We start from the raw sequence: 20,083 nt of genomic DNA on the forward strand, positions 1-20,083 counted from the left end.
TGAGAGTTTGCAGAAGCACAGGCGTTTCCTCTTGTGTCTCCAGCACAGCCCAGATGGGAATGTAAATTGGGTAGGGCGGGGTCTCAGGGAGTTGCCAGGGCGGAGTCTCAGCGGCCCCTCGCCTATCGAGGACACCGGGACTTTTCGTCCCCAGTGCTGGAGAGCAGCCGCGTGCCAGAGCCTCCCTCGCTTTCTGATGGCTGGAAGGCCGTGCCGTCTCTCCCCGTGGGGCCTGGGGCCTCAGAGACCCGCCCGAACCAGCTTAATGGATTTGAGAGTTTGTAAAAGCACAGGCATTTCTTCTTGTGCCACCGGCACAGCTTGGATGGGGATGTAAATTGAGTAGGGCGGAGTCTCAGGGAGTCGCCAGCGCAGAGGAAATAGCCATGGCGGCGTCTCCACGCCCCTCACCTCCCCGGGACACCAGGACTTCACATCCCTCAGTGCCAGCGAGCAGCGGCGCGTCAGAGCTTCCGTCGCTTTCCGACTGCTGCAAGGCGGAGGCCGCCTCTCCCCGTGGGATCTGGGGCCTCAGAGACCCACCCCGAGCAAGCCCAGAGGATTCGAGGGTTCGTAACCACTTCCGATTGAAAAAAACCCGAGAATCCATTTGCAGCCCGCCTGGCGTGTGACTGCGTACCTCTGTTTTTGGCGCTTCCGTAGCTCCCTCTCAGTCTCACTGCGCTTCTTTCTTTTCTTCCAGTTGTAGATCTCCCACTGGGCCAACTTCCCCATGGTTCTGAGTGGTGGTTTTTTGCCTCATAGTTGGTAGTTTCCTTGATGCTGTGAGAGAGCAGCACGCACAGGTCCACTCCCTACGCCGCCATCTTGGTTCCCCATCTTTTTAAACTATTTTTAATAATTATAATGATAGTTTTTTTTAAAAGTTCTTATGGATTCGTCATTGTTGCAAAGTGCCTTATATGTACTATTTTATTTAATCAGTTAAATATATGATGTGATTAAGTGTTTTATATTATTATCAAATTAGATGGTATTTGTACCATCTCACCTATTAGAGCATCAACTCCAGAGAACAGAGACCTGTCGCTTCCATTCCTTTTGTTATGGCAGCAGTGTGTAATAGAACAAGCAAGCGTTTTGAAATAAGATGATGTAGATGCCAGAGTCAAGCCCCAACTCTCCCACTTCCTCCTCCTCTAGTTGGATAGGTCACTAAACCTGTCTCAGGCTCTCTAGTAATTTTATAAAGAGGAAATGATGTCTATCTGACTTCCAAATCTGTGTGATTTTTCTTTTCTTTTTTAAAAATATATTTCTTTATTGATTTCAGAGAGGAAGGGAGAGGGAGAGACATAGAAGCATCAATGATGAGAGAGAATCACTGATCAGCTGTCTCCCTCACGCCCCCTACTAGGGGTCGAGCCCACAACCCGGCCATGAGCCCTTGGCCCAAATCAAACCCAGGATCCTTCAGTCTGCAGGCCGACCCTCTATCGACTGAGCCGAATTGACTAGGGCCAAATCGGCTGGGGCCAAATCTGTGTGATTTTTTATTTTGCTTCTCTGACTCTGATGGCACTCGCTAAGAGTTTTATGGTTCCAATTTAGGCACATGCAATACAGGCCCACATTCAAACCTAAAATTACTACATGGACGGTATGAACTGCCGCTCATGTTGAATGGCGGAGGCCACCTGACCTGGCTTTGTGAGGGGCATTTACCTCCTAATAGTTTATTTTTTAAAGTAGTGGTTAGAATTAGCTCCCAAGTAATGGCATTTCCTCACTTATCATACACTATCAGAGTTTGCCCCCCAGCAAAGTAAGTTCATTTATTTAAGTTAACTTGTCACCACTTGTCAGCAGACTTTCAGCTTCTACCTGGCCACAGAAGAATGTGACTTCATATTTATAGCTCTCATAAGATTTAAAGCAAAAAGCTCATCTGGCTGCACTTGTGGTTTTAGCTTAAACTCCTTCTTCTCCCTCTCTCCTCCCCCCAATAATTTATGACAAACCAAGTAGCATAAATTAAAGAGAAACCTTTTCAGGTCACATTCTTCTTCTCTTTTGCAGAATCATATCAATATAATAATAATAATAATAGTAATAATAACAATAATGTGTTTCCTATAAATGACCCAAGTAAAATATTCAGGATTCTAATTACTATATCTCAACCAGATAAAATAGTAAAAGTATCACAATATCAAATTCACCTACTTGACATTTTTGACGCAGTTGTCGTAGCTCTTTTATAACTGGGGCTAGAGCTGACTTCTTTTCAGATACCAGTGAATTCAGTTTTCTTACCTGTCATTTAAAAAAAATACATGACATCTAAAAAAAGAATTCAAAAGAACAAAAATACTACATGCATAAAGATATTTACTGAAGTGTTATATATGAGTAAAAAAACTATAAATTACTTCAATGCCAAACAATAGGAAAGTGATTTAGTAAATCTTGATTCCTCGGTAAGATGGAATACCACTGAACTATTCAAAATGTCAATTATTAACACTGCAAACCAATATGGCAAAATATTTATAATCTAACAAGTAATGACTAAAATAAACTACAAGTTGCCTATCTACAACTACAATCATGTTGTTATGTAAAACAATATGTAATTACGTAGGTTATATAAAATATACATAAACATAAATGAAGTGATATTCAAAATACTTAATAACCCAAATGGCATAAGTAATAATCAATCACAATGGACACCAGCTATAGAGATGAAGGCAGTCTTGCAGGCCTCTACAGGTGCTCAATGTTAATCTTTTTTTGTTGTTAATCCTCACTCCAGGATATTTTTTTAAAATTGATTTTTAGAGAGTGGAAGGGAGAAAAAGAGACAGAGAGAGAAACATCGATATGAGAGAGACACATCAATTGGTTGCCTCTTACATGTACCTCGACCGGGGCCAGGGATTAGGCCTGCAACTGAGGTATGTGCCCTTTACTGGAATCAAACCCGGGACCCTTCAGTCCACAGGCCGACATTCTATCCTCTGAGCCAAACCGGTGAGGACAATGTTAATCTTTTTATGAGTCAGATTGTGGTGAGATGCTGGGGTTCTGGGCGAGTAGCCAATGTGGATAAGACAGGCTGAGAGTTTGGGGCAGCAGCTATTCACCAATAAGTAAGGAAAGAGTTAAACGTTCTAATGCCTCACGAGGCTGTATCAGTACATTCTGGCTAAACGACAGCTCTAAATATGGAAAGATACTAAGGACACACCCAAAAATGAAATAATTTTATTAGTTAGGGTGGTATGTTGGGAAAACTTTTTTTAAAATCTTAAATATTTCCTTAATGTTGTATAACTTTCACACACTTCAGAAACCACAAAACGCATGAACTGTTGTAAGTTGAACAACCTTACTAGAATGCAAAAATTCGAGAGACTGATACAGATAAAAATATAAACAATATGCAGAATGGAAAATCTGAATGTTTCACTAAAAACTGGACAAACAAAAATATCTGCCTTCTATATCCAGTAAAAAACCACTAAAAATGTGTAATCACCATTTCAGACATGTCATCCAGGGTCCGTCCTTTCATTTCGTCAACCTCACTCTTCAGTGCAGACACTCTCTCCAGCTCTTCCTGGGTGTAACTATATCCAGATATACCCTTTTTCTCCTCAATGGTTTGCTAAAAGTAAAGAATAAATAGAGGTCAACCTATGAACCAGGAGGTTCAATATGCCAGGGTTGGGGGCTCAATCCCCAATTGTGCAGGAGGCAGCCATCAATCATTCTCCCTCATTATTGATGTTTCTATCTCTCTCTCCCTCTCCCTTTCTTTCTGAAATCAATAAAGATATATTTTTTAAAAATGGGGCCACAAATTTGGTGTCAAAACCTCAATGACTCCATAAGAAGTATACGTATTTAATCTATAATATTAAAGTTGTAAATGAAATAAATTAGCTTAGAATCCTAAAGGACAATCTTTATTGACTTCAACAATAATAACATCTCTTTATATGTTATAAACTCACACTAAATTTTACTATCTTTAGGTACATAGAAAGCAATTCTAATTTTAGACTTTAAAATAGTGCTATGTACTCTGCATAGAATATAAAACAGGACACATTCAATAAATATTTGGTGAATGAGTGAATTCTCAAGTGATCCAATTGTATTTACATTTGCTTACTCATCCAATATTTGTTATATGCCTAAATGTGCCAAGCACAGTTCTCGGCAGTCAACAAAACAGGGAAAAATCCCCTCGCTCACAGAGCTTACTTCTAGTGAGAGTAAACAAGTAACATGTAAACAAGTAAAACACAGTGTGAGGTGAGAGTGGGGTTGAAATCTTAAGTAAAAGGTGGTTATAGGTCTTTCTGAGATGACATCTGAGAACACCCTGAAGGAAGTGGGGGAGCAAGCCATGTAGACACCTGGGAGACCAGCAAGTGCACAAGACATGAGGCAGGAACATGCCTGGCTTGTTCACGAAATAGCTGGGAGACTGGTGCAGCTGAAAATAGAGTGAGAATCCAGTGGGGTGGGGGAGGGATCATAGAGGACTCAGCTGGTTTGCTGGGACAGTCTCAGTCTATGTCTGTTGTCCTTTGCATTCTCAAAAGTGTCCTAGTTTAGATGATAAATTATATTGTTACCTTATTTTTAGGCCAATGAAAGAACTTGGACTTATTTTAAATGACATGGGAGGCTTGTTGGAGGGTTCAGATAAAGTAATTAAAAAAAATTAATCTTAGAGAGAGGAAGGAAGGGAGAGAGTGAGCGAGAGAAACATCAATCAGTTGTTTTCCATACTCACCCTGACCAGGAATTGAACCCGCCACCTTCTAGTGTCAGCCAGCCTCTGTCAATGACCACCCAGTGCTTGGATAATGGCCTCATGAACAGAATGGCTATGTTGGCAAAGATGGAGGCTACACATGGGCAAAATAGCATGGGCTCTCTCTGACTAATGCCCATCTAGCCATTGCTACTGCCATTGCCACACATCTGACCTGGCAGCAACAGAGATCAATTGGTCTCCTCAAGGGTATGGAATCATCCCTTGAGGAAACCAATCATCTACTTAGTGGCAATATGATAACATCAGATCCTTCCTGCTCTGAAAAGACATTTCATCCTGACTGGCAATACCCATATTCTGGGTAAGGGTTTGCTTTCTTGCCAACAATGTTCCAGCCCACACCACTATCCAAGGGCTCAGAGTATCTGGTCTACTGATGTAGATTCCCACATATATCACCTCAGACCAAGAGACCTACTTTATGGTAAAGGAGGTGTGGTGGTGGGCACATGACCTTGGGATTCCGTCACTGTACCACACACCACCCCATCCAGAGAGCAAATGACCTGACAGAACAGAGGAAGGACCTCGTGAAGGGACAGCTAAGTGGCCAGATTGGAACTGGTGGCTTGTGAGGATGAGTTCTAGTCTTCAGGAGCTGTGTTCCAAACAGACTGAATACATGCGTCTCGAAAGTATGAGGGATATCACTCACTGGGTTTCCCACTTATCCACTAAGGAATTACACTTTCCTTCTCTGGTTTCCAGAGCTGGGCGTGCTTCCACTGGAAGGCACATGAAGGGACCCTCTACACTTAATGCTCTGGCTACCATGTTGTCACTTGGGCTCCTCATGTCGGTGGACCAACAGGCAAAGAAAAGGGTTATTATATTGTAGGACATCATAAGGCTATTAATTACCCCAAAGTCAGCAAGCATAAGAGTGCTTCCTGGGGGGAGGGGTAAAAAAAAAAAAAAGACTGCTTCCTGCTACATTAAACATAAATGAATCAGCTTATATAACATCTCTGTAATTAATCAGAAAAAAACAATAATTGTATGATTTTTCTATTAAAAACCCCAGAGCTATAACCCATAAACCTCCTGACATTTGTAATTTTAGCACCCCAAGATAATACTGTATTACCAGTTGATGCTGAATATTTTCAAGACGTTGTTTAAGGAGTTCTTCCGTCCTCTGCAAGAGACCGAACTCAGCTTTAAATTCAGCTATTATCTGATGCTTCTTTTTGAAAACAGTACTCTTGCTTCGAAGTTTACTGACATAACGCTTGAACTGTAAGAGAATACAATATTAGTTTAATGAGTAGAAAAGTAGTTGCTAAATACTACATATACTCTCAATGTTTAAGAAACATTTTATTTTCTACTGTCTAACACATGTCCCAAGTATATAATAATAACTTAGTTTTATTAGAAAACTTAAAAAGACTAACTGCCTGATTCAACACACTTTGTGTATGTTTTAATTTTTTGGATCCATCTAAATGGTGTAAATCCTTATGTAAAACTATTACTGTCAGTATTTTTCCTTTTAAGTTATACAGCTAAATCTAAGGTCAGTAATTCTAAATTTGTAAGATAGTAAAATAGGAAGTATAACATTTCTCAAATTTAGGTACTTTTTTTCCCCTTAAAGACTTGATTCGTTCCTGTGTATTTAAAAAATGCCCTTAAAAATAGTAAGATTAAAAATTCTTCACATAAAAATAACTTTTAATCCCTAGTTTAGACATCGTTCTAAAGTTGATTTAAACTTTAAAAGAAATACAGAACACATTGTGTTTTAGAGGAAGGAAGTTCAAAATATTTTTCTATCCATGATTAAGTTGGTTTTAATATTAAGGAATTCAGCCCACACAGCAAATTATCAATGGCTGGATTATAGTAATGGTTTTAAAATTTTAAGTCATACCAATATACCTAGAGTCTATTAACTTGCAATTTTTCCTTTTAAAGAATAAATGTGTAAGCCTGACATAACCACAGACTCAGAATCCCTAGAGTAACTATAATATGTTCTATTAAAAGTGTCCTGGGCAAAGTGCCCAAAATGAAATCAACCCTATTCATCTGCTATCCTCTGTATTATCTAGGCCAATTTCCCCTTCTCTATCTTGCTGTGCTCCAGAACTATTTTTAAAAGCTATAAATGTTTCTGGTGAAAGAACAAACCCACCAATTACTCAATGTGCTCTCTGCTGATTGGTTATCTGACGTTCATTGGACAAACTACTTAAGGGAAGGGAGTTGGGGTCAGATTAATCATGGTTCCATTCAATTAAGCAACAGGTGGCCATCAAAGCACTCTGAGGGCTCTACTACCCCAAGGAACTAGGGGAAAGAAACGCATTATCAATGTTTCTTCCATTGCAAGTTTATTCGGTTAAAAAAGAGAAAACAGCCTGGCCGGTGTGGTTCAGTGGTTGACCTATGAACCAGGAGCTCAAGGTTTGATTCCCGGTCAGGGCACACGTCCGGGTTGTGGGCTCGATCCCCAGTAGAGGACGTGCAGAAGGCAGCCGATCAATGATTCTCTTTTGTTACTGATGTTTCTACCTCTCTCTCCCTCTTCCTCCCCCTCTGAAATCAATTTAAAAATCTTTTTTTAAAAAAGAGAGAGAGAAAACACAAGTCACTTAAGTCCCACTGTCACCAAACAAAGACTTAATACCTAAATTAATTACAGTTGCGGCCTCTCCCAGGAATGGAATCTTAAACCAGTCCACCAGGAATTACCTGGTCACCACTAATAAGGTAGTCTGCCTGACAGACCCCTGCTGTCCCCTAAAGGAAGGTGACCGTGCCACAACCAATCCCCTTTTTGCCTGGCCAGCTCCCTTCTGTCTATAGAAGTCTTCCATTTTGTACAGCTCCTTAGAGCTCCTCTCTGACTAAATGGGATGCTGCCTGATTCATTAAGAGATGAATAAAGCCAGTAAGATTTTTAAAATGTACTCAGTTCAATTTTGTTTTTTAGTACTTCTATCATTTGGATTTCAGATTATTTCTGAATTCTCAAATTATAAAAATAAAATCATGATGAACATATTGAATATAAATCTTTAGACACATTTAAAATATTTTTTTTTATTGATTTCAGAAAGGAAAGGAGAGTAAGAAAGAGAGAGAAACAATGATGAGAGAGAATCATTGACTGGCTGCCTCCTGCACACCTTCCTCTGGGGATAGAGCCTGAAACCTGGGCATTTGCCCTGACTGGGAATTGAACCATGACCTCCTGTTCATAGGTCAATATTCAACCACTGAGCCATGCCAGCCGGGACAGACAAATTCTTAATAATTTCTACAGGATATTTCCAGAAATGGTCAAAAGGAAATAGGGTTTTGACACATTCTGCCCTTCAAAGTCTATTTATGGTACTTTTTATAATTGTCAATTTTATATGTAAAAGATAATCTTACTTTTAATTTCCATTTCTTTATTAGGGGATTTCACTTTTTTCTCATGTTCATTGTACATCTATAGGGATTTACAATGACTCCTTGGGATATTTAGGAAAAGGCTTTCTATAGTGCACTATAGCAGTAGCAGGTCAATCAGACAAATTTGTCATCTAACTGAACTATAAAGCTTGTCACTGAGCAGGAAGACCCATTATAGCAGCTATTACTAATCATTTGGACCAATATACATTTGTAATCTAAATTTGTCATTTAAGAAAGAGCAGCCATCATTTTAGATGCTGAAATCAATAAGATTAATGCCTTATAGTGCTAGCTTCTGGCTTTGGGACCAATTTTACCGACTCAGCTCCTTTGTGATCAAAACGAAATTTGACAGATGTTCTTCCTCCTCTTATCCATTTAATATACTTTAGAACCTTTCATAGTAATAATCAAAATCTGGGCTAGCTTTTTAAATGGGCAAGGCAGCCTATTTCCCTAAGTATGTAATCATTTAGATGCCTTTAAAGCTTATCTGGAGTGCAAAAGTATTATTAGATCCAGACATCATTCTGGATATTTATATAGAAACAGGAATCTCTATTCCTGCTGCAAACTTTCCACCTCAATATCTTACAGGACAACTATTTCCACAGTAATTAGCTGCGAGGACTTTACAAGACAACCATATAATAAGTACGTTATATGGTCAAGAACCCGAGGCCCAAGAAAGTTAGGTGTGTAATGAAATAACGGCAACTGCCCTAACTGGTTTGGCTCAGTGGATAGAGCGTCGGCCTGCGGACTCAAGGGTCCCAGGTTCGATTCCGGTCAAGGGCATGTACCTTGGTTGCGGGCACATCCCCAGTAGGGGGTGTGTAGGAGGCAGCTGTTGATGATTCTCTCTCATTGATGTTTCTGACTCTCTATCCCTCTCCCTTCCTCTCTGTAAAAAATCAATAAAATATATTTTTAAAAAAAGAAAGAAAGAACGGCAACTGTTCAAGAATAGCATGACTATACCCAACGGCCACAATTTTTTGCCCATTTGTCAGTGTCTTGTATTCTGTCTAAATTCAGACTTTCAGAAAACCTGCAAAGACTATCTTTTCATGTCAACTTCATGTCATAAATCATTTGGATTTCCTAAAGTCTGGTCTCAGAGCTGCTACTTGCTTTAAGGCAAAAAAATGTTTCACAGCAACCTTTGTTTTCTGCTAAAATGACAGTCTTTCCAAATCACCCATCATAACTAGTGCCATATATCTAAACACACATACAAATACTATGTTAACCTTTACCAACCTGTTAGTATGACGTTTTTAACTTTAAATTAGAAAGATCTCACCAAGCCAAGCATAAACAATATAATTGCCTCCATATGGTAGTGGATAATTAACTGCTAATTCTTGAGAGAGTTTATAATAAGCAATAGGATACATTCTGGTAGGAAATTGTTTAATAGAAACTTGTGGCACAGGAACATCTGTGAAACACAGTCAATCATACCACCCAGGGTCTCTATGCTTCTATTATACCACCCAAGGTCTCTATGCTTCTATTATAAATCAAGTCACCATCACACAGCTGCTACCATATCTCGAATGGGGTTTTCAACTGCTGTCTAAGCAGTTAAATCTCACAAACTAATTTCTATGAAAAGTTTTCAAATTGGGGTTAAAATTGTGGAATTACCTAGATTGCATATGTAATATGTTACTTCTATTACAGTGCACGGAGCCTAATTTATTTGATTCGGTTTTGTTCCAACTCTTAGAAAATTTTAGGGGCCTCAGGTCCTGCTATGAACTCTAAAGAGCACAATGTGATTTGAAAGGTTCTAAAAATATCACAGGTTTGTCTTGGCTCACTTGGAAGGGCGATGATTCAATTACAAGTGTCAAAATTTGATTCCTGATTTTTCCGGATCTGACAGCTGAAGTAAATCTTGCCAGGATTCCCTTATCCTCATTGTGCTTCTCTCTGAAGTATTTAAAGATTTCATAATCTTTGCAATTTAGCTCTAGGATTTTAGGATTGCAGTTGGTAGCTGTAGAATGAATTGGTTGGGCCTTTTAAAAATATATATATTTTTTTTATTGATTTCAGAGGAGAAGGTAGAGGGAGAGAGAGACAGAAACATCAATGATGAGAGGGAATCATTGATCGGCTGCCTCTGCACATCCCACACTGGGGATCGAGCCCGCAACTCAGGCATATGCCCTGTCCGGGAATCAAACCATGACCTCCTGGTTCATAGGTTGACACACAACCACTGAGCCATGCCAGCTGGGCTTGATTGGGCCTTTTTAAAGCTGCTTATAAATATTACTTAAATAAGCACATTTTTTAAAGTAGGTATTGACAGCAAAACAGCTAAGCTCTTGTAACGGTTAGGGGAGAAAACACAATGGACTCTATACCAGGGGTGGGCAAACTTTTTGACTCGAGGGCCACAATGGGTTCTTAAACTGGACCAGAGGGCCGGAACAAAAGCATGGATGGAGTGTTTGTGTGAACTAATATAAATTCAAAGTAAACATCATTACACACAAGGGTACGGTCTTTTTTTTTTTTAGTTTTATTCATTTCAAACGGGCCTGATCCGGCCCGCGGGCCGTAGTTTGCCCACGGCTGCTCTATACCCATGCACCACAAACCAGGAAAGACCTTTCAATGCATGAATCGCCAACAGAACCTTAACCAGAGGTTCCTTTGTTGCTGTAAAAAAGTTCAGACCCAAAAGGCATGCATTTATCATTTGAATGACAGCTCTGGGAAGGGGGCACTGCATCACTGGGGCTGCTTTTTGTTTGCTTTGCTAATAGAGAGATCAGGGTGATTACAACGGTAGCCATGTAGCACTACTACAAGAAGCACAAGTTCTATTTTTTGCTCTCCAGTAAGTGAAACAAGTCATCAAGCTCAGACTGCCTATGAAAGCAGAAATCTCATCACTTACCAAAAGAACTGACTGGAGGCTATCATATTAAATGGCAAATATAGGTTTATGGCCAGGCATTTATTTATTTACTAGAGGCCTGGAGCACGAAATTCATGCACAGGTAGGGTCCCTAGGCCTGGCCTGCAATCAGGGCTGATCTGGGGGCAACTGGCAGGGTGATTGAGGGGGCCCCCCCACTCACACCTGCCTTGGCCGGCCTGCCACCTGCCACTCGCCGACACCACCCCCTAACTCCCCCACCACTGCCACCAGTGGCCTCCCTCTGTGGGGCGACCAGGGGGCAATGGGAGGAGGGGGGGCTGCTGGCACCCGCCTTGACTGGCCTGGGGCCTGCGGATGCTCCAGTGTTGAGCGTCTGCCCCCTGGTGGTCAGTGCACATCATAGTGACTGGTCATTCCACTGGTCGTTCCGCCATTTGGTTGATTTGCATATTAGGCTTTTACTATATAGGATTTATAAAAATCCTCACCCAAGGACATGCTTTCTTTTTTAATATATATTTTATTGATTTTTTACAGAGAGGAAGGGAGAGGGATAGAGAGATAGAAACATCAATGAGAGAGAAACATCGATCAGCTGCCTCCTGCACACCCCCTACTGGGGATGTGCTCGCAACCAAGGTGCACGCCCTTGACCGGAATCGAACCTGGGACCCTTCAGTTCGCAGGCCGACGCTCTAACCACTGAGCAAAACTGGCTAGGGCAGGACATGCTTTTTTATTGATTTGAGAGAGAGAGGAAGAGAGAGAGAGAGAGAGAGAGACAAACATTGATGTGAGAGTGAAACATTGATCCCCGATAGAGGATGGATCCTGCAACCCAGGTATGTGCCCTGACTCAGAATTGAACCCGGAACCTTTCCACACACAGAGGATGATGCTCAACCAACTGAACCCCATCGTCCAGGGCTATGGGCAGGTATTTAAAAATTACTTTGTCTATACAATGAAATAAACAATTATGGTTAGGATTATTTTCATCTTTTTATGAAAGAATATGTCTATATTAGATTATATTAGTTATACATTTTTGTCTGGGTTTTCTATACATTTACCAAGTGCCTATTACAGGCAGCTATTAAGTAAATGGTAGTGAGCACGAGATATGCCCCAGTCGTCATGGAGCTGACTGGTTTCTTAGGGGAGGCAGAAACTGAGCAAGTGATCTTAACTGTTCTCTGTGTTACCACACACATGAATACATATGAGGGTTGTGAGGTGTGAGCTGGGAAAATAATTACAGGCTATGCTTCCTGGAAGAGAGGTTACTTAAGCTTTCTGTTATCTTTAAAAAATCATACTGATCACAGCAACCTTTGATTGACAACTCAGAGTCATAATCATGACCATTAACTATTATGCTTGCTACCATACTGTCTATATCTCCTCTCACACTGAATCTGCATAAAGTAAGACATTTCTATGTAAAGATTATTAAAACATTCCAGATTATGGAAAACTGAAGTCACTTAATATTAAAATCATGTCCCAATATTTGAAGTTATCATAACTTGAAATAACAGCATCAATTTGCACTTTAAGTATGTGCAGTTTATTGTATGCTAAGTATATCTCAATAAAGCTGTTTGGGGAGGAAGAAGAAACCCTCTGTGTGACAAAAGACTCTGTATAAAAAGAGACAGCTAACAGACTAGAAGAAAACAATTATCCTGATTATGATCCAGAATATAGGTAAAAATATGATAAATAGATAGGGAAACACAATCCATTAGAAAAAAAGTGGAGAAATAAAATAAACAGAAAAATGACAGAAGAAATCTAAATGACCAAATAAGTATGTGGCTAGATACTCAATCTAATTCCTAATCAAGAAAAATGAAAATTAAAGCAAAATATTGTCAGAATGCCAAAAATTAAAAGATTGAGGATCAAATGTGGTGGAGAGTTTTAAGTAAGAGAGGAAACATATACTCTTATACACTCTTGGTGCCACAACCAGACCAGTGATCAAACCTGAGAATCTTTGGTGCAAGGGCGGATGCTCTAACCACTTAACATACCATCCAGGACACTACTACTTCTTGATACTCTCTCACCTACTGTGTATACAGATGAGTGGCAAAGAACATAATTTTTTTTGGTGGTTACCATGTGGTATCTAATGAAACCCCAGTAAAGTCCATCTATCCTATATAATAAAAGACTAATATGCAAATCGACCGAACAGCAGAATGACTGGTCACTATAACGTGCACTGACCACCGGGGGCAGATGCTCAACGCAGGAGCTGCCCCCTGGTGGTCAGTGTGCTCCTTCAGGGGGAGTGCTGCTCAGCCAGAAGCCCGGAGCCAAGCTCACTGCTTGAGCACAGCGGCGGTGGCGGGAGTCTCTCCTGCCTCCGTGGCAGCGCTAAGAATGTCCAACTGCCAGCTTAGGCGCTCTCCCTGCAGGAAGTGGACCTAAGGCTTCAGTCGGACATCCCCCAAGGCTCCCAGACTGTGAGAGGGTGCAGGCCAGGATGAGGGACGCCCCCCCACCCCCATCCCCAAGTGCATGAATTTCATGCACCGGGCCTCTAGTATTATATAATTGTAAGTAAATCAAACTTTCTCCCTTTTGTTAATATTGCCTATCACTTAATCAAAGTAGAAAATAAAATTTGTCTACCAAGATTTGTTACTTACAAAATTATGCTGAATGTTCCCCAATACCCTCTGTTCTTTTAGGTAACTGCCAAGTAAGTGGTTTACTTGATTTGTCCTAGTTTCTGGCCATTCCTTAAAAATTAACTTGACTACCCTTAAAAAAAAAAGAATGCTTTTTCTGTCATTGGATACTTCTCCTATACAATATATTTAGTCAAAAATACAGGCTAATAGCTAGCTGGTGTGGCTCAGTGGTTGAGTGTCAACCTATGAACCAGGAGGTTGTAGTTCCATTCCCAGTCAGGGCACATGCACAGGTTTTAAGCTCAGTCCCCAGTAAGGGGCATGCAGGAGGCAGCCAATCAATGATTCTCTCTCATCATTGATGTTTCTCTCTCCCTCTCTTTTCCTCTCTGAAATCAATAAAATATATATATTTTTTAAAACTTAAAAATAAATAAATAAAGGCTAATAGCTTGGCACTAGGTTCTTGTGCCTCTACTTGCATACGGGGAATAGCTAATGCTGGATTATAAGCACCACTCATGCCAAATGTGGCCATATCAATTACTATTTCCTGTCAATTGGGCAGCATTTTCTTAAGAAAAGATAAAAATGCTAGGAGATAACATGTTCTCTTATAAAGCAGAATTGCTGCATAATTAATCTTTTTTTTTTTTTCTTGGCTAGCAAGGATGTCACGAAGCACATGCTGTTGGCTTCCAAGTATCATTTAAAATACTCCCATGTCTCAAAGCAATCTGGAAGTAGATGTTAAAAGCCAAAGGAATGTTTCAATCAAGTGTTGACTTTTGAAAACCTACCACTTCCCCAATAAGCTAAAAGGCATATTGGGAGGTTACAATCGAAAGAAGCACCACAGAAAAAAGTGTTTGGCACAGTGAAGGTTCACTGCAAATTTGTAACAGTATGAATTCAACAACTTTTCAAAGCCAAAATGAGGTCTGGACAGAGCAGCTTTTCAAAGTAGCCTTTGCTGAGGCCTCTTAGCTAATGTAAAATAACAAAGCTGTAAGAGGTGGTAAAGTATAAGCAATGTTTAAGATTAAAATGTGATCTACCACTTGATTTGCTAAAAAAAAAAAAAAAAAAGCACTGAGCTGAAGATAAGATATTTTCCTTCCTTCCTTCATTCTTTTTTGAGCTAACTTTATAAAAAGGAGATGGGGAATTATATTTTTGGTGCTTAAGTTTAATCACCTATAAAGGACAATTATTACTTGTCCTACTACTAACTCATGAGCCTGACAAAATGATAAATAACAGCTGTTAAAGCACTGTTCAAAATTTAAAATGTATGTAGCAATGCAAGATATAACTGTATTTTTAAACTTTGTAAACATCCACAATGAAGTAATTTTAAAGGTGTCAGTGCAACTGGTCAAACACACATTACTGACAAAGTAACTTAGTGGTGATTGTTCTCAGCACTCTATGAAATTACATTTATCAACAATTATGAATTTTTTTCTTATCTGTTCCTACTCATTTGATTTCACTTTTATAAAATAAACCCAGTATAAATCCACTTAATTAAAGAGTGGAAATTTAGAATATTAGCTCATAAAATCATTAAGATCTGTCACTGTACATCAAGAATATCTTTTTTTTTTTAAATATATATTTTATTGATTTTTTAACAGAGAGGACAGGAGAGGGATAGAGAGTTAGAAACACCGATGAGAGAGAAACATCCATCAGCTGCCTCCTGCACACCCCCCACCGGTGATGTGCCCGCAACCGAGGTACATGCCCTTGACCGGAATCGAACCTGGGACCCCTCAGTCCGCAGGCCGACGCTCTATCCACTAAGCCAAACCAGTTAGGGCCATCAAGAATATCTTAATATTACTACACAGAGTTTTCAGTTATACAGAAAGAGGTTTCATAAAATACTACTAACTTCCCATTATTGACATTCAAAAAAAAAAAAAGGCAAAAGTATTCATGGTTTCAAACAAGAACAATACTCATATCCTTGTCCCATGAGAGACCTCAACTTACCTCATCTCCCTTCAGAACTTCAGTGCCATCAAACTCCCGGGCCTGGTTTGTCTTCACAGACACCTCCCGCTCTAGGCTGGCTAACTTCTCCTTTGTTTCCTGCAGTTCCTCAGCTTTTGCTTCTTTTTTACGTGAAATTATGGATGCCTGATTGAGCATTAAATGCCAATGTAAAATAAAACATATCCAATCAACATTCTGTTAAATTGTGAAATTCTCTGTTTTAGAGTTTACCAAGCTAAAATTTCAATGTAAGAATATCCACCAGGATGGCTACAATAAAAAAGACAGATAATAACAAGTATTGGCAAGAATGTGGAGAAGTCAGAACTTTCATACACTGTTGGTAGGAATGTAAAATGGTATAGCAGTTTGGCATTTCCTCAGTGTTAAATAAATTATCATATGAACCCGCAACTCCTAGAAAGATAGTCAATGGAGAGAAAAACATATTTCCACACAAAAACTTGTATTAAAATGTCCATAGCTGCATGATTCCTAATAGCCAGAAAGTAGAAACAACCCAAATGCCCATCAACTGATGAATGAGTGAACAAAATTTGAAAGTATCCATACAATGGAATGTTATCCAGTAATAATAAGGAATGAGGTATTGATACATGCTACAACACGGGTGAACTTTAAAAACAGTAGTTTATGTGATATGCTGTTGGAATTAAAATTTTAAAACCTAATTTTTTGGTGATACATTCTGAAATATTTATAGATGAAATGATATTAAATCTAAGGTTTGCTTCAAAATAATCCAGTTGGGCTGGCGGTAGAAATGACACAAGAAGGCCATGATTGCTATAACTTAGGGAAACAGGAAGGTGAACTACCTTCCCTACCTTGGTATATGGTTGAAATTTTCTATTGTAAACGGTTTTTAAAAATTCTAACATCCTTGAATAGTGCTTTGTTACGTAGCTCAGTATTTCCTGAGGTTACAGAATGCTCTTCACACTAAACTCCTGCCTGGGTTCTTTTCAGAGAATCCATGGCTTTCATCTGACTCTTTGGTCTAGAAATACATTACAACATATATAATCTCATGATCTAATAGTTGTGGAAAAAATGATAAATGCCTTAATAGCGGTTCTCAACCTGTCGGTCGCGACCCCTTTGGCAGTCGAACGACCCTTTCACAGGGGTCGCCTAAGACCATCCTGCATATCAGATATTTACATTACGATTCATAACAGTAGCAACATTACAGTTATGAAGTAGCAATGAAAATAATTTTATGGTTGGGTCACAACATGAGGAACTGTATTTAAAGGGCCAGAAGGTTGAGAACCACTGCCTTAGCACTAAAATTTAATTCATTCTATTCTTGCAAACTAACTTTAATCTTGAAACGATATATTGCCTTTAATTCATTAAAGATTACAAATATTTTATTTTTATTTATATCACTTAAGGTAACCTTTCATTTAAATAATCAAATTCCACATTCACAGATATAAACACAAACAGCCCTATCACCACAGTTGGCAGACGCAAAGGACACTAAGCATTATCAGGTGTATTGCATTTCAAACTTGAACACGCGTCCTTTGTAGCTTTTTCCATAAGTTCCTTGTTATAATCTGGAGATTAGCAATGACAGAAGAACATTGATTGCTTTCTTCCTTCTCACTTTAACACTACAAATAACACAGCCTGTGGTGTTTATGAAGATGCTCAGAGCTAAGTGGACCAAAAGAATGGGCTTACCTGTTGTCGATATAGTGAGAGTTTGCCTTCAATTGGCTCATTTCTCAACATTTTCTTTTCAATCAGCTGATTGATCTGTGTATTTATTTCATTTATCTAAAACAGTATGAAAATAAAAAAGGTTAAGTCTCTCCCTATGATTACACAAAGTAAGGGACAATTGGCCCAGCCAAGCTTTGAATTTATAGTTCTTATCATCAATGATTAGATGGTTCCATTAATGTTATGAGTGGGTTGTTACGATTACTTTTAGAAATAATGAACTTTGTAGTTCATGATAAATATTTACACAGTATTATTACTTACATGGATTTAACCATCCATGTCTAAATTATCCTAAAGTATTCAGCATGAAGTATTTATACATTCTTATAAAAAAGAATTTTTTAAAATCTGAAGTTATCCCCTCTCCTAGCTTGTGACTTTCAAGTCACTGCAAGTGATAAAATCCAGACTAACATTCCATAGGGATTTTATAAGGAATTCATGAACCCAGCTGAGAGCTGACATGGATGACATCTAAAAACCTTCCTGTTCAAATGATCTGTGGTTCTCCCATAGCAGTCATTTATTCCACTCATTAATCCAAACCTTTCCCAATGTAATAAAACTGACTAAGCCCACAGAAGCATATAGTCCCTCAACAAATTTAAAAAATTACATGATTTTCAGTATATCTGTCTATCCTCTGAAAAAAACTAGAGTTCCCTTGTTAATTCTATGACATTAAATTTGAGCCAAATCTGACTTGGCCATCCAATTTCTATAAGAAAATTAAAAGAATAAAATGATTAAAATTATGTATTTAGTTGTAGTGGCTGTTGAGCACATTAAAGGATCAGCAAATCAAAACGGTTCGATTTTCATGATATTTGGTATTTTTAAAAAAATACACATCTGATTAGTGTTTTGTTTCTAGGGAGCAAAAGTGTTATAATATGATAGCAGGTTTCAATGAGAATTACAAAAAAAATTTAGTAATTCCAAAGCTGGCATAAAAGGCTAATAAATGTATTAGGCTTTAAATATAAAACTGCTACAATATTATTCTTGGAAACAAAAATTACTGATATTTAAAAGTTGTCATCTTGTTATTATGAATACATTATATTAGCCAATTATATATTATGAATACACAAACCTATGAGTCTATCATATGCATTAATTTATATATCCAAGTTACTTAGTTTCCTAATCAATTGCCTAGGTTTTCATAAATCATGTATTATAAGTAACAGCATTACATGCTGTAACTTCTCATAAAGAGCAACTCCTCATAAGAGCTATCAGCTCTTAGGGCAGGCTAACTTAAGAGCCAAGAGTTGGACACTATAGAAAGCAGTTCACATACTTTTCATAGGACTAAGGATGAGATAAAATTGGAAACTATGAAAAGATAATTGTCACTTACTTTAGATTCAAGTTCAAGAAGATCAGAGTGGCCCATAGCAGGCTCTGACACCACTTTTTGTAAAAAATGCAATTCTTTTTTCTTGTTCTCTAATTCTTTAGGAAATTTTTCAGTTACCATATATGAATTAAACTTTATCTCCTCCTCTAGTCTCTTCATTAAACCTTTGAAAATAAAATAAATGAATGTACAGCCCAAGAGAATAGGTACAGTGACATTCTGTATACTTTAAAATATAAGACCTGGCCCTAGCTGGTTTGGCTCAGTGGATAGAGCATAGGCCTGCATACTGAAGAGTCCCAGGTTTGATTCTAGTCAAGGGCACATGCCTGGGTTGTGGGCTCAATCCCCAATAAGGGGCAAACAAGAAGCAACCAATCAATGATTCTCTCTCATCATTGATGTTTCTATCTCTCTCTTCCTCTCTTAAATCAATAAAAATATATATTTTTAAAAAGATCTGTATAGTAGGGCATATCTGTCAAAATATCTAGTATATCTATCTGTATAATATCATATCTGTGTATAAAATCTAGTACCATAATAGATTGGCCATTGAAGTCTTTTGCTAATCTACACTAATAAAAGAGAAAGATGCAAATTGACTGTACCTTTGCGATGCCCACCAGCTAGGCAGGAGTGAGTATGCAAATTAATCCAACAAAGATGGTGGGTTAATTTGCATACACAAGCATTGAGTGGCTGGGGGCGGGTGGGACACTTGCTCGTCGCCATGGCGACGACACAGGCGTTCCACACCGCCTCAGCCGTTCCAGGCCTCTGGGCAGCATAGGAAGGCGGAAAGGCGGCTCCGACCAGAGCGAAGGCGGTGCCGGCAGCCAGGGGAAAGAAGGCCCATTCTTGCACGAATCTTTGTGCATCGGGCCTCTAGTTAGAATAATAAAAAAACAATTTACAAGGAAGAAATGTTTAAATAATTACAGAAAAATAATATTATGATCTTTCCAAATTACCACCTAAGCCCTGGCTAGTAGCTCAGTTGGTTAGAGCATTATCCCAATATGCCAAGCTTACGGGTTCAATCCCTAGTCAGTGCACATACGAGAATCTACCAGAACATAAACTGATGAACAAAAATAGATCCAGAGACAAACAAGCATCGAACAGACCATCAAATTTCAGAGGGAAGGCAGGGGAGGGGAGTGGCG

At 39.0% G+C, this 20,083-nt stretch overlaps 1 protein-coding gene across 1 annotated transcript in view; it reads right to left on the reverse strand.

Moving 5' to 3' along the window:
- The window catches only part of IFT81 (intraflagellar transport 81), a 56,445-nt gene that overhangs the window by 22,711 nt on the left and 13,651 nt on the right, over nucleotides 1–20,083 (reverse strand). Inside the window, exons 9-14 of the mRNA XM_005876258.2 lie at nucleotides 18,915–19,078; nucleotides 17,504–17,599; nucleotides 15,785–15,931; nucleotides 5,907–6,056; nucleotides 3,506–3,634; nucleotides 2,188–2,277 (exon numbers count right to left, since the gene is read on the reverse strand). Of these exons, the coding sequence (XP_005876320.1) occupies nucleotides 2,188–2,277; nucleotides 3,506–3,634; nucleotides 5,907–6,056; nucleotides 15,785–15,931; nucleotides 17,504–17,599; nucleotides 18,915–19,078 (776 nt within the window). The remainder of the gene's footprint in view (nucleotides 1–2,187; nucleotides 2,278–3,505; nucleotides 3,635–5,906; nucleotides 6,057–15,784; nucleotides 15,932–17,503; nucleotides 17,600–18,914; nucleotides 19,079–20,083) is intronic.

The sequence above is a fragment of the Myotis brandtii genome, unplaced genomic scaffold (assembly GCF_000412655.1).
Source record: "Myotis brandtii unplaced genomic scaffold, ASM41265v1 scaffold482, whole genome shotgun sequence".
Taxonomy (NCBI): domain Eukaryota; kingdom Metazoa; phylum Chordata; class Mammalia; order Chiroptera; family Vespertilionidae; genus Myotis; species Myotis brandtii.